This window comes from Nomia melanderi, chromosome 4 (assembly GCF_051020985.1).
Source record: "Nomia melanderi isolate GNS246 chromosome 4, iyNomMela1, whole genome shotgun sequence".
NCBI classification, from domain to species: domain Eukaryota; kingdom Metazoa; phylum Arthropoda; class Insecta; order Hymenoptera; family Halictidae; genus Nomia; species Nomia melanderi.
The window spans coordinates 15,079,423-15,094,774 of record NC_135002.1 but is presented as its reverse complement, the minus strand read 5'-3'; the positions used below and the strand labels follow the sequence as shown (position 1 = coordinate 15,094,774).

General features: G+C 31.6%; 1 protein-coding gene across 6 annotated transcripts; it reads left to right on the top strand.

Annotated features, from left to right (window-relative positions):
* Nucleotides 1-73: 73 nt before the first annotated feature.
* Nucleotides 74-15,288, top strand: LOC116425449 (mitogen-activated protein kinase kinase kinase 10). Of its 6 annotated transcripts, none has more exons than XM_031973152.2 (15): nt 74-1,194; nt 1,280-1,514; nt 1,602-1,819; nt 1,914-2,254; nt 2,355-2,535; nt 2,624-2,772; nt 2,868-3,040; nt 3,183-3,203; nt 3,344-3,590; nt 3,668-3,787; nt 4,313-4,516; nt 5,954-5,983; nt 8,360-8,771; nt 8,866-9,204; nt 9,273-15,287. In XM_031973152.2, exons 1-15 carry the CDS (start codon nt 1,004-1,006, stop codon nt 9,997-9,999), a joined length of 3,588 nt encoding a protein of 1,195 aa, XP_031829012.1. In that variant the 5' UTR covers nt 74-1,003; the 3' UTR covers nt 10,000-15,287. The 6 variants fall into 6 exon arrangements, with proteins under 6 accessions (XP_031829012.1, XP_031829015.1, XP_031829014.1 ...); XM_031973157.2 differs by having other exon boundaries at nt 1,055-1,194; nt 1,266-1,514; nt 9,273-15,288; XM_031973155.2 differs by lacking the exon at nt 4,313-4,516.
* The last annotated feature ends 64 nt before the right edge of the window (nt 15,289-15,352 follow it).

Sequence of the window (15,352 nt, the reverse complement as noted above, 5' to 3'; positions counted from 1 at the left end):
CCTAAGAATATTCCCTATCATTAAAATATCACAAGATTTACAGAACGAGTTTATTATTATACTAAATTTTAGTAAAATTACAATTTTTTCTGTAACAATTTAATTTTTACTTCATTGTGGATAAACCTTATGCAGCTGAAACAACTTAAGCGGCCTTTCAAATGTCCTCCCTATGAATCGTGGTCTAATATATCATCACGTCAACGGTAGGGCCGTCAAACGAAACATGGCGTCCGTTAGGTTATTGCTATGAGTGCTGCTGCGTTTTCTATCATTAAATGTGGAATCATCGTGCGTTTTGCGGGCTGACGCGAAGCGTCGTGTCCTCCGGGAGGCGAACACGTCGCTATCAACCCTGCACGTCCCGCGTACATTGCTCTTAATCCCAATTCAATGAGGAGATTCGGTTTCGTCAACAGTGGCTTGTGGGTATACACACCCCGACGCGAGACTCCACAGTGGTTTTCGGCATATCGAGCTTTTTTCTACTCTTCTAAAATTTCATTCCGTAGTGATTCTAGTAGGATTATGATACTCGACGAAAAATCACGAAATCCTCACGCGTTGGTGCCGGACTCGCGAATCAAAATGCCGGTCACTGTTAAAGTGTTTTTATGCACGGGGTGTTAGTGGTGGTGATCACCTTCTCTCACCCCACATTTTTTACGCGAAACGTGTGCGTACATTTAAAACGCCTTCGGAATGTCACGTAACTATTTTACGTTTGCGTGTTAATAATGATTTCGAGAGACATGTGTATAAAATAATGTGAAATGTACAAGGATTTGTGTTCAGTGTTAGAAAATTATGGAAGGTGGACATAAAACTCCCTGATTCTTATATCTGTATGTTTTGTTACTTTCTTTTGAGATAAACAAATAACACAGCTAGAACATTCTATGTTACTATTCACCATTCGATTGACACGATATTCCACAAAAGCTACCAGACGAACAAGGTGTAATTTCCAGAGAGGAAAAGAATATAGAGAGTGTCAGGCCATATGCCGCCAGCCGGGTTATCGGCAAGAGGCTTGTCTACCTTGATGGACCACGGACAACCAGATGCTCGTCATCGGAGCGAGCGCTTTTTACTTCATCCAGAGAATGGCTCCTCTAATTCTCATAGTTCTAACACAGCCAACTCATCTCCACGATATCAACATAATAATAGAACAAATAATCATTCCACAAGGTATAAATTATTAATTGACGGTGTAACGATATTTTATAAATTTTATTAAATACAATATGAACCTCATTTAGCCTTTGCTTTTTAGTTACGGATATTTGTATGGGCGTACATCTAGCAACAATATGTCTGATAGCAGTGTTTCCGATACACACAGTGGTGGCACAGCAAGAACTGTTTCTCAACAAACTAGTCCTTCCCATGGTACACATTCCTCTTCTCAATCAAGGCAGGACAATAGTTCAACAATTTTCACTGCATTATTCGATTATGTTGCCCAAGGCGAGGATGAATTGTCTTTGCAAAGGGGAGAAACAGTTGAGGTAAATTGTTCATGATAGTGGATAGTGGACTCCAAAAAGTTTATGTTAAAATGTGAAAATATATGTGTATTTTGTTTGATGCCTCAGGTTCTGTCTAAAGATTCAAAAATCTCAGGTGATGAAGGATGGTGGACTGGAAAAATCCATGGTAAAGTTGGAATTTTTCCAGCAAATTTTGTTGCAGAAGCAGAGAGTATCGATAGAGTATCGTCGGTGATCGATAAGGTTCAACCAGTTGAAATTGATTTTGAGGAATTACAATTAGAAGAAGTTATAGGGGTTGGTGGATTTGGAAAAGTTTATAGGTATAAAAAATTATTTTCTATTGTTGTTATCAATTTATATTTACATATATAATAATTCTTTGTATAATATTTGTAACATCTAATATTGTTTCAGAGGATTCTGGCAAAAACATGAAGTGGCTGTTAAAGCAGCCCGCCAGGATCCAGATGAAGATCCAAGTGTTACGTTAGAAAATGTTCAACAAGAAGCAAAATTATTTTGGTTATTGAAACATGAAAACATTGTGCAGTTGGAAGGAGTTTGTTTAAAAATGCCAAATATGTGTCTCGTAATGGAGTATGCACGTGGGGGTAGTTTGAACAGGGTTCTTAGTGGTAGAAAAATCAGGCCTGATGTACTTGTTGATTGGGCAATACAAATTGCCCGTGGCATGGACTACCTTCATAATAAAGCTCCTATAAGTCTTATTCATAGGGACCTAAAAAGCTCTAATGGTAAGGCAGTTTACATAAATTTTGATTGTAATTAGCACAAATTTAGTATATGCTGATAAATGTATAAATATTTTGACAATATTATTTTCATTCATAATAGTGCTGTTAAGTGAGCCTATAGAAAATGACGATCTGCAGTATAAAACATTGAAAATTACTGATTTTGGATTGGCAAGGGAAGTTTATAAGACAACACGCATGTCAGCAGCAGGCACATATGCTTGGATGGCACCAGAGGTTATTAAAAAGAGTACTTTCAGTAAAGCCAGTGATGTTTGGAGGTCAGTTTTAGGTGCCTCCTATGTCACTTTAATCATAGTCAACTGTATTTTAATAAATTATATTACTTACTAATAAATGTCTTTACAGCTATGGTGTTCTTTTATGGGAACTTTTAACTGGTGAAACACCCTATAAAGGAATAGATGCATTGGCAGTAGCATACGGAGTTGCAGTAAATAAACTTACATTGCCTATTCCATCAACTTGCCCTCAGCCTTGGAGGTTTTTAATGGAAGGTACAGTACTGTGCAAATATTTATTTTAAAACCACAAATAAATTTGTTTTAATTTAGTTCTAAAATAATATGAAGAACATGCAATTACTTTTTAGCTTGTTGGGCATCAGACAGTCATTCGAGACCAGGATTTGCTGAAATTCTTGAAGCACTAGATGAAGTACGTAGTGCATTTGCAGCAACGCCACACGAGTCCTTTCACACAATGCAAGAAGACTGGAGACTTGAAATTGAACAAGTTCTTCATGGATTGCGCATGAAGGAAAAGGTATATAATTCAATTTTTTTGTATATCACATATGTAGTCCTATATACAGATAAAATTTAGAGTGTTGTAAGTTGAATTTGGGTAATTTAAAAGTAACAATACAAGTAACATTTATAATCATTCTTTCAAATGCTATACAAAGGAATGCCGTTCCTTAGAAGAGGTAAGACAAGTAGATATCGTAATTATCGTTAATATTTTTAATTTACTTCTGTTTCTAATTACAGATTTATTTACTTTACTAACTAAAGGAACAATATATTTTTAACTTTTATTTAATCATTCTACGTATTTGTTCACTAGGAATTGCGCTGTAGGGAGGAAGAATTAACTAAAGCACAAGTACAACAACGACAACACGAAGAAAATTTAAGACAGCGAGAACAAGAATTGGCTGCTCGAGAGATAGACTTATTGGAACGTGAACTCACTGTAATGATAATTCAACAACAAAATACTCCTACACCAAACAAAAGACGTGGAAAATTCAAGAAATCGAGATTAAAATTAAATAAAAAAGAGCCTGGTAGTAACATTAGCGCTCCTTCTGGTACGTATAATTTAATGTAACTGAGTAGCGCATTAAATCATTGTCACAATAATGATAATATGCATACTTTTATTTAGATTTCCGTCACACGATAACTGTTCAACATACAGCTCTAGATAGAGGAAAAGTGCGGAATCCGTCGAGACCTAACAGTCCACCAGGTTCTCCTAGTATTCCAAGACTTCGGGCAATCGCATGTGAGTGATTTATTCAATTAACTTTTAGTAGTTCACAATTCTAAGTACGTGTGGTATGATATGAATGATTTTATTCTAAGATATTTTTTAGTATTTCCATGAAATTTTGAATCACATTGTTTGTGCTTTGTAGTCACGTTGTATTAATATTTTATCTTTATTAGCATGGTGTGAATAATCGAATACACTGTTATGTATTTTTGAAAGTTTATGTTACATTTTTTTCTTTTCAAATTAATTTTTATTATTATCTTTTTTTTTATTTTGATTTTAAAGTATAAAATGTTGAGACTGTATCAATATAGAACATGATATGTCATTTCATTTCGCTGAACATCTAATTCATAATAAATACAAATTTCATAATACCGAAGTATTTGAACTTTCTCTGTAAGAATTGGGTATTTCATTTAAAGAAACATCTTTATCTTTTTGAAACGCGCAAAGAATTCAAAAGAGTCCAGGGTAGGTGGAAGAACTAGCATTGTAGTGAGTAGCGTTTTGTTTTTTGTCTTCCTTCTTTAGTACCAGCAGACGGAGTAAAGGGTAAGACTTGGGGACCATCGACACTCCACCAACGGGAGCGTGGGGCTATTATCACACAGCCACCAAATCCTTCATCACCAGGTGGCAAGCGGTGGTCTCGTTCTGCTCCAGATCTCGAAAAGACACCCCTGCGTACAGCCCTGTTGGCAAGCGCGCATCGCTCCCCGCTTCTTCAAGAAATAGGTAACCCCTCCTCCAGAAAGTTGTACTCCTCAGCAAATAATTTGATAGACAATCAGCCAGGATATAGCTATAACAACATTCCAGAAAATTCTAACAACATTGTGCAAAGTACGAGCTGTCCACCTTGTAATATAGATGAAGACTCGATTATTGTGGACAACGATATTTACGAGTCAGTGGTGTTGCATAACAAACCAGCGAACAATCTCAAAACTCATTTTTCGGATGAGCATTTGGTAGTTACGGACAATTACTCGAAACCTACTGCTAGTTACACTTTAAAAACATCACCCCCCAAGTGTCAGAGATACGTAGCTGGTGAATGGGAGCACTCGAATTCTTCAAATTTTGTACAAAGCGTAGCATTTAGTTTAGTCGGCACTGCGAAACGTGTGAAGAAGAAGAAACGAGACAGAAGCAAGTCGAAAGAGTCAAAGCGCAGAGATAGTTCGGAATCACGGTTAACTGCTCTCGCTGATTTTTTTCGTTCCCCCTCTGGATCAAGGAAAAGCTCCTTGAACTCTCCACGTAGCGCAGAACGAAAAATGTCTGTCACAATTAAAATCAACGATGCGGATGGGTTAGAATCGAGCCCCGAGAATTCGGTCGGCAAAAAATCTCAACACAAATCAAGAATGTCTAAAAGTCCATTAAGAGTCTTCAATAAAATGAAGGCGTGGGGAAGTCGAGATGCACTTGACGATAAAGCCACTGCTGTTAAAGTAGAGTACAATGTTTTAGATAATGCGATAAATATTCCACAATTGAATCGTCGTGATTCCGATCAAAATAGCATGATGCCTAAATTCTTAACAGCAAACTCCCGAGAGGGGATAGATTTCGAGAGTCTTGAGTCGGAACTTTGTAATTTTGATTCGGAACATTCGAACGACAGTTCTGTTTCCAAAAACTCCTTAGGCTTATTCCACGAGAATAAGTTTAAAAGGTCGCCAACATCTTTTGATTGTGTTAGTAACGTATCGGATGGATGTTTGAAGCCACGCATTCCACAAGTAGGTCAAACCTTCGATTTAAATTCTCAGTTACATCAACGATCAAAAAGTAACGAATACTTGCGTAGTTGTGAGGAGGATCACGTTGATAGTATCAATTTGATTATGCACGCACCTGGTTACATCCAGGACTGCGATCGTCAAAATTCGCCAACTAATTACAGATCAAAAAAGGATCTAGTTGAATCGCATAGGGATGTTCTTTCGCACAGAAGTTCCGAGGATGTGAATACGATCGCTTACACGTCCCACAAGACTTCTGTTACAGAAAAATTTTTAAAAAAAGAGTGATAAATGACGTTGCATTTCATGAAGATAGAGATGTGCGTACAGAGCAAATTCAAACTCGTAACCGCATTTCACAAATATGTCTTCTTTCTGTTTTATATGTTTTAGTAACAACCCTATATTTTCTTTACCGCAGGCCTTTCTGAGGAAAGCATCTATCCTACTCGTAAGTCTCTTCACATTGCCGCAAACAGTTTTACACTTTGTAATAGACTTGATCGTTTTTCTTTCTTTGTCACGATTAGTCTCAGTAAATAACGGTTTTAATTTTGCGCATTGTAGTGAAGCAGAGATCTCACATGGACAGTGCCTTTTTATGTTTATATTTAAAGATTTCCTTTCTTTTTTTTGGCTAGATTCTATTTAAGTAGATTATGATTAAAGTTATTTTTGTAGGAGTGCATGAGTACATTATATCAGTTAGATTTTCTACATTTGCTGTTTATTCTAGCGAAGTGCATAAATATATATATATATATATTTAGTAATACATGTACAGTTACAAATTCTTTTTTACATTGCTAGAGTTGTGTTTAAGATTATTTTATTCGGTTGAATTTATTTAGGATGATACATATTGTCATTATGTATCTTCTGGTAGGAAATGGTTTTAAATTTTTATCAGGGATTAGATAAAAATTGAAGTTTATTTTACTCTCATAAATTGATACCCTTGTTATGAAGGTAATTTCATTAAAATACAAATGTCTATCAAATTACACAATGGCCATTTTGTTATTTTAAAATATTTTAATAAAGGGTAATTTCTACCCTCCAGTAATCTAAACATTATTTATCCTAATTTAAACTGATAAGAACTCCATATTTGGACTATAATTTAATGAGTACATAAAATGTAAATGCAGTCTTTCTGGTGTTGGTTCTTTTCTGATGTTGTTTGGAGTACATAACATTCTAACAAAGCAGAGCTAACAGCCCACTACTATGAGAAAAAGAAATCATGTGCTTCTGCCATTACAATAAAAAATCTAGTTAAAAATTGTTTCCTTTACTTAAGAGCATTTTCTGAAAACTTTTGTTTTTCCATTATAGTTGTGATTTTATGACTTAGAAATCAAAATTATATCGCGTTTTAATTGTGTGAGTAGAGTCGTATTGTTCTCTTCATTGCCTCGGATGCATTTAAATCAACTTTTGATTTGTATGAATTATTCAACCCAATTTAACAGCGATTCCATTTCTGTATTATCATAGTTTCTCTACATTTTTTAGATTCAGAAATTTTGCACACATCACATTCAACACATGGAGCGACACGCACACTTGTATTTAGAAATAGAAATTTTTTCAATAAAACCTTTTCAGTTGGACACATTGAATTTTGTTTTTTCGTTTTCTAAATTTTTACGCTCGGTTTGTGGTAATTTAGTGGCATTCAACAACTTTGAAGTAAATATATTGTGTTTGTAAATAACTATAATTATATATGTTTAAAAAGTATACACTAAATATTTTGTAAGTGAACTCAGTGTTGTATAATTGTTTTGATTATTATACTAACTATACAATAAAACAAAAAGTAATAGAATTCCTTTTATCTGCTTTTTATACATCTAAAATTTTTTAATCGTTTTTGCCAATAGCCGAGCGTAAGAGAATCCTTCTGCATGCTTCCAGTAGGATCCTAACTGTTAATGCCAATTGGGTTTGGTCCTTTTCTTACCCTAAACTTCCAATCTCATTTGTAAACAAATATTCCATTAATTTTTTTATATTCCTATTTATTTTGATTTTGGTGTGAAAAGTAAAATGTAGTCTATTATAAAAAAGAAAGTGTCATTAAGTAATTATATACTTATATTTAATGAACAATGTAAAATTTATTTTTATGCTTTTATCATATAAATGATTAACGAGTAAACAAAACATTAAGATAAAATAAAACAAGAGTTTAAAAGAATGAGAAAGAGGAAATAAAATAGGGTATAGAAAATTATTTGAAATTAGTATATGCTTACTATCTTACAAGTATTTTTATTTTTTTCTTTCTTTACACTCTGCTTTATTTTTAGAGATTGAATATTTTTTTAACAAATACGATTTATTTTTAAGATAGGAATTTTGTGAGTCTGTTATAATTGTTTTTTACAAAAATTGTATAAGCTTTATAGGATTTATTAATAGTAATGTATAGTTAAAATAAGAATGCAGCATGTAATATTTTAATACAGTGCACGTATCGCATTGTGCTTGTACACAAAAATAATTGTAAGTAATTCAATAACACGTAAGCATGTTGCAACTACAATACTAAACTAGTTTACTAGAAATTTAATATAATAAACTTAACATTTATGATAAACTTCTGAAAACTTATAAAGGTAAGAAAGAAACCAAATTAATCATAAGTAATTCTAATAAATAAGGCTAAAAAGATTTTAGTAAAAGGAAAACTATTTTTTCAATTTGATACTGTAAAAAGGAAAGTAAAAACATCTAAACATATATATTATGTTCGTGCTTTTTATAAATATGCATCAATACCACCATTATTATTGTAGAAATTTGATTGTTTTTGTAGATTATACAGCTGTAGCACCTGATCTCTCATCTGACTGGGTAACATCGGACTATCCTTTGAAACCTGGATTAACTGGACCTTACATCATGCCAATGCCTGTTCCAATGCCAACGCTCTATAATGGAGAAATGAAAAAACCAAAGTTAAGCATAATAGAATTGGTATTGTACAATATCGCTGCTATGCTAGCTGGAGTAGCTACTGGCTATGATGTAAGAATGTCGAACATATCTCCGATTCATCCAAGATTGTATCCTCGAGTTGGCGATACCGAAGATGAACCTTCAAGATGGTGGTTTCAAGCAGATACCGGATCAAATCGCAATTCTGGTTATCTTGGGCCTGATTATGAGTTTAGTTCAAGTAGTGGTTATCCCCATAATACGTATCATGGACCAGCTAGACATTACAGGTAAAGTATTTTGTTTACAATTGTATTTATTTTCTATGTTTGAATGTTTTTGAAACATATAAGATAAAAGTAAGAATTGTCGTTATTGCTGTAGGCCATTCTTAAGTAACATGGGTGGTATAGCACCTGGTCTTTTACCCAGTGTGATGCCTGACAAACCTTTAAGATTTACGGATTCGCCCCAACACTATGCGAGTAGTACAACAGGTTCTAACGCACCAACACCAAGTCCTAGAAGAAAGAGCAGTAGCACTAGTAATGAAGACGTATTCACGCATGATACAGGAAGAGTAGATCGAATGGAAAGAGTACCAACTATATATATGGGTAATGTTGCTCCGTTTCCGGATTACGGACCTCCAGTTTATACAGTTGTTCCACCAGAATATTATAGACCACCAGAACCAACGTATTTTGTACCTTCAGATTATCAGTAAGTATTTCTAATAATATCACTGATCAATTCTTGAATATCATGATCACATATTTCTTTTCCTTCAGTGATAGAATGCTTGAGTGCCCTGAATTTCCACACGCTTATGACAATCCGAGCAGTATAAATAGTCCGGCTCGGCCTGTATCAAGACTTCCTCCGTATACCCATCATCGTACTTCATCAAACGTTTCAAACGCAAGCACATCAAGTCAAAGTAACGTTAATCCAACGTTTCGTTTAGAAGATGAGGATGATTACTCTTTGTACTCACCTGGACATTATTACCAACGACCTTCGAATGTCATTTCAAACGTAGGAACGTACAGTCCTAGTATGCTTAATCACGAATATGGATCACAAATACTGACACGTCAGAACTCGCACGATTCGAATTCAAACTCGGGTGAACGTCCAAGCAATTTAGAGGTTGTTAGCCGGTTACGATCGAGTTTAAAACGATCTAATTATTCATACAACTCTCCAAATAAAAGTGTTAGTAAAAATAATTCGGGTTCAGGTACACCGACAAATCCTACTCCCCCAGATTCGTTAACATCCGAAGATTCGAGTTACGTTTCAGCTAAGGATAGTCAAATTTCTATAAGTAGGGTTCGATTTTCTCCAGTGACCTTCGATCGGGATGGAATTTCGCGAGAGCACAGGGAAACTTTACTCGATATTCCAGTCCATGGACAAAGTCAGGACGTTACTGTACCTTTACAAGCTAACCGACGGTTGAACAGAAGTAGGAAACCGAGTATTTCTGAATTAGAGAGAGAATTTTTGTCATAGCATTGGCTTATTTAAAGTAACAAAGACGATATAGATATTAATAATCCGAAATGTTTGTCAATCTTGAAAGTAACATTTAATTAGAATTATGTAAATCAAAGAGTATCTGACGTGGCAGAAATTGATCAAATCTCTATGACTAGAGAATATTGCGATACACATTTTGAAAGCACTGCCTCCTGCAGGACATTTTTTCATGTATCAATGCAGGTCATCGAATACAGTAAGAATATAACATTCCATATGTATAAATACTGAGACATCTTTGTGAAAGACTCTTATATTCGATCAGACTGTTTTTAATTTGTTAAAAAACTGGTATGTCTCATGTTTCGTAGAAGTAGTGTAAATGTCGGGATTGTATAATCTTGCATTGTTTTCAATACTATGTACTGTTATTTAAATTGTATGTATTACAAATATTTTATTCATACATTCCGCACATCTTGCATCTACTGTTGGCACTGAGCATCTAAGTACCGAAGACATAATATAGTAGCTTTGTATACTCATAGACAACTGCTTTAGATTTTATCGATTTTGCCCCTTAGATTATATTATTTTCTATTTTCTCAATAGTTGTAACAAAAACCATAGCTAAAAATTGATTTTCTTTAGGAGAGAATTCTTATTTATATGGAACATTAATTATTTAAGACTTGTATCCATGTTACTTTTAGTTTTAGATTTCTGAATTTGGAAAACATTTTAAAATAGTATTTTTTGATATCCATTCAGTTCGCAAAGGTGATTGTTAATACTCTTATTATTGGATTAGACTACGATCGTTGTTGGCAGTGCAAGTGAGAGTACCAGTAAATAAATATTCTTCTGTAATTTTGTGATGTATATAAATTTTATAATGAGTGCAAATATTTAGAATAGAATTACAAAAAAATTAAAAAGTTTCTTCTGGAATTCTGCTCGCAAGCTTTTAAACAGAGGATGCAAGATAGTGCTTATGGTGTGCCGGAAGGCCACGTGGTAACACTAGTCAGATTGGCTTTGTATTGGGTTTTGTGAAAGATATTTTTTTCAATTGATTCCTGTTTTTTAACTGGACTAGCTTGTTTCTCTTGGCAATTATGCTTTACTTAAGATTTATTCTTTGAATTTTTTCTTAGTGTGATCTTGAAAGACCTTTAGATAATTGACTTGATATTTTATAACAGCGATAACATTACGTATTGAGTTATCTATAGAACAAAATCTCCTTTGATTGGTTACTAAAGCTGTTCAGTAGTTTCTGTTAAAATAACAACAAATATGATGACAGTAAAAAAATTTCCCCATCAAATAGTTTTATTGAAATGGAACTTATAAAATTGTGTAAAAAATTCCAAATTTATGTTTACATTAAAAATTTACATTATATTTAAGACTTTATAAGACCTCATTATTCTATTGAATAAAAATAAAATTAAAGGTTTTATATCATTTTGATACAGAGATCTTTTTTCTGACTTATCAGTAATTCATTACATTTCGTCTTCAAATTTTCAGAATTTATGATGGTAATTGCTTCTATTATTTTATTATTTGTATGTACATTTAATCCAGCTAAAACAGATTAACTATGTTAATTAAAATGTTTTGGCAGAGAACACACATATAAAACATTATTATGTTATATAATATGTTTCGTTATATTATACATATTCATTTGGAAATGATATGTATAAATTAATTTCTGCGAACTCTCTCTAAGAATTAAATTATGTGACTATAGACCTGGGTTAGACGATTTATATGTTTCTTGTGTACTCATGCAAGTGCATTAAGGGTCAGTTGTATCCATTTTAAGTACTCGCATACATATACAAAAGAAAATATCTATTAAATATATTTATCTTAATAATAGTTTACATTCCATCAAAATTTATATTTACTAAAAATAAAATATTAAATCTAATTATTGTATAGTGTGAAAAAAATAGTAACTTATAAACACAAGTAGACAGGAAAACACTAATGATCCCTATAGATAAGAAATTATTATTAAAACACGCGAATCTAAACATAAAATTGCTAAAAAATAAATTAACTGTTATTACGATTGAAAACAACGATCCACGCGTATAAGAATAAATACGTAGTCGCAATAAATGCGCTATCTAACAAAAGAATTCAGAAAGCGCTTCATTAGAGTATGCTCAGTGAGATTTCTGTCATCTATTTTATTATGCTTTTAAACATGTAAAATCATATAATTTCTTTTATCATTATCTCATGACAATACATGTAAGTGTATTAAATAGACTAGTTTTACACTGCGAGTAATAGGTAACACAAATCTAATATCATAGTGTTTTCCTGTGTACACAGATTTTTTTATATAAATATGAAATATTTGTAATGCATAAGTATGATAATAGACATGCATCTTTTTGTTTGCCATTACACTGTGTCAGGTGTTACATATTATTTTACTATCTTTCAATCATTACACAAATACCATGGCACTAGGTACACATGTGAGAAATTTGTACAGTGGGATTTTTTATGCATTTGTGAGCTACTAGCATAATAGACTTAATTTAGTATGCCATGTGCAGTTAAAACGACACTTCTTTTATATACGAAAACAGTATGCATTCAAGTGATTCGCGTACCTGTAGAAAAGTGTTTAACATACTTAATAATAGCTATAAAAAGTATATAGCCATTTAAGGTGTGATATACTTTGAAAATTGTTTTAGAACAAAAACACTCCATATACATAATCAACATTGTACATATAAAAATCTATTAGATAGTTACTATTTGTTTAACAATGTAACAATGGTCGATACATTCCTTTATATAAATCACACTTTGTACAGTATAATCTAAAATATTTTTTGGATTTTTAAGTGCACGAGTGCCTCAAAAATTATTTTATTCTTGAATTGTTTATAAGAAATCAGAATACTGAGTATTAAAAGAAATATACTTCTTTCCTTCTTACACTGATTATATAAAAAAAGAAAAGAAATGCATTTGTAACGCTCTGTATTCTGATCTATACCTTTATTTCTCTTTACTAAAAAGATATTAACTAAACTCGGTTTTTTATACAAATATGTATCTAATTTATTGGTTCAAGAACATAAAGTAACAATTAAATAATTTAGATTAAACTTACAAATCAATCAAAACTTATTTACATGTTGCGTATATTCTACGCCATGCTCCATCTAATCAAAATAATTCATTTATTTCTTTGACCTCATTTAGAATGTTATATATAAAAAACGATACAGATTTTTTTCTCAAGAATTCTATGTTTTTGCAATAATTTCTTGAATGATAATCAGTATTGTAGGATATGTTACAATGTACATAAAATACAGTAGAGGTAAAGGAAAAAGAAAGGGTTTACTTTGAAGAAAATTTTTTTGGTGGAGTTTAATATATAATAAACTTATAAAACATAGCTTTTGAAAGTGTAGTGAATCATTTTCATTAATAAAATTACTTTTATTTATCAAAAGATTTGTTAAACGTTTCACCAATAAAATTTTTTTCAAAGTAAAATTAATAAAGCATTAAAGATGTATGTAAGTGTTTCTTAAGCAGGAAAAGTGAACCCATTAAATTGGTATATTTATAGTTTGTTACTTATAAAGTAAAATAACTCATCTGGTTTATACTCAAACTTTTGCAAACTTCAATTACTAATGAAATATTTATGATGTTATTAGAAACTTATAGAATAATATTTCATGGGTATGCCTTTCTATGCTGTACAAAGATATTCTACGGTGCTAGTATCATGTACTTAATATATTAAGAGACACAAAAAAATTGAGAATGCTTCCAATGTAATTGAAAAATATTTAATGAAATCTTAGTATGCTAATATCAGTAATTGTTGATAGTAACAATAATTTACTTATACAAAATACAATATTAGGCAGCTATCAACTATCAATTGTGTAATGGCATATGATTGCCAACAGTGCTAGTCTCTAAGTTATATTTATTTTTTATATATTATAACTTCTTTAGCTTAAAGTAAGAAAACATCCAGTTTTGTATTTCATTAAAGAACATTCATAGATCATATGTTTCATTAATTAGATTCAGTTTTGAGAGGACAATGTTCAGAATAACTGTAATTACTATGAAAGTAATCTTTCATATGTAATATTAGCAATAGATCCATTTCAAAAACTATATATTAAAAGACTCGATTATATAACTAATTTTTTTAACTAGTTTTTATTTTCCACTTTTTTAAAAATTATTTAAAATTTAATATTGTTGTTCTGAACATGTTTCTTTTAGTCTAAATTAAAATTGTAAATATCTCCTTATTGAAATTACAATAATACTGCATGCTGCTTACAAATTAGTAATTTGTACAATAACACTTATGACCAAGAAGATAATTGTGAAACAAGTGTGCTTTCAATGTACACAAAGTATTTACTGCGATATATTTCCTCTATTTTTTATGTTTATTTGTTGTATAATATACTAAATAATTTTGCTTGACGACATCTTAAAACAATTTGTATTGAGGAGTTATCGCAGTTATTTGAGTATTCGATATTTGTGTGTGAAATTAATTTTTGTCAGTATTTTTTTGTAATATATAAATTTAGAAGACGTAGAATGTACTGCAACCCGTAATCACTGACAATTTATTTAAATTTTAAATTACTCTGTAGTTCTAAGAGTATTACTAATAAGCTAAGTGCAATGTGTTCCACATGTATTTAAGTAACAAATGACTGCTTTGGTGTGCGCCTTAAAAAGTAATGAAATGCAGAACCCAAAGCTTGAGAAAAAACATTTTGTGTATTATAACTTAAAAACATTGTATGATGAGATAGGAATTTCAGAGAATTTTCTGTGGTGAATATAGTTTGCCAAACGAGATATTGGGCACTGCATAACCATCAATAAATATGGATATGACAAATAGAATGATACGGGAAAGAAAACAACAAATATTCAATTTATAATATGCAAAATTTAAAAAGGTAAATACATTTAAAAAATGCAATAATGAATATCGTCTTCAATTTTTTACTCGACATGTTTAAATATAATGAAATTTAAACAAAAAATGAAGGGGAGACGTATTGATGCGGTGTCTAATTTGCACTAAAAATTCATGTATTTTTCCATACATTGTACATTATTCTATAAATATTAATTATATAAATTATAAATAGTAACTGGAAAATATATATTATATTAATTATTACAATTATTGTAACATTTAAGCATCACAGATTGTAGGTGATGCTTTATTATTATTAATAAATCATTTCAAATAACAGCAAAAAAATCTTTTCTTTCATATATTTTCGTAATAACAAATATTTTACGTTTTTATATTTATTTACATGTTTAAAAAACA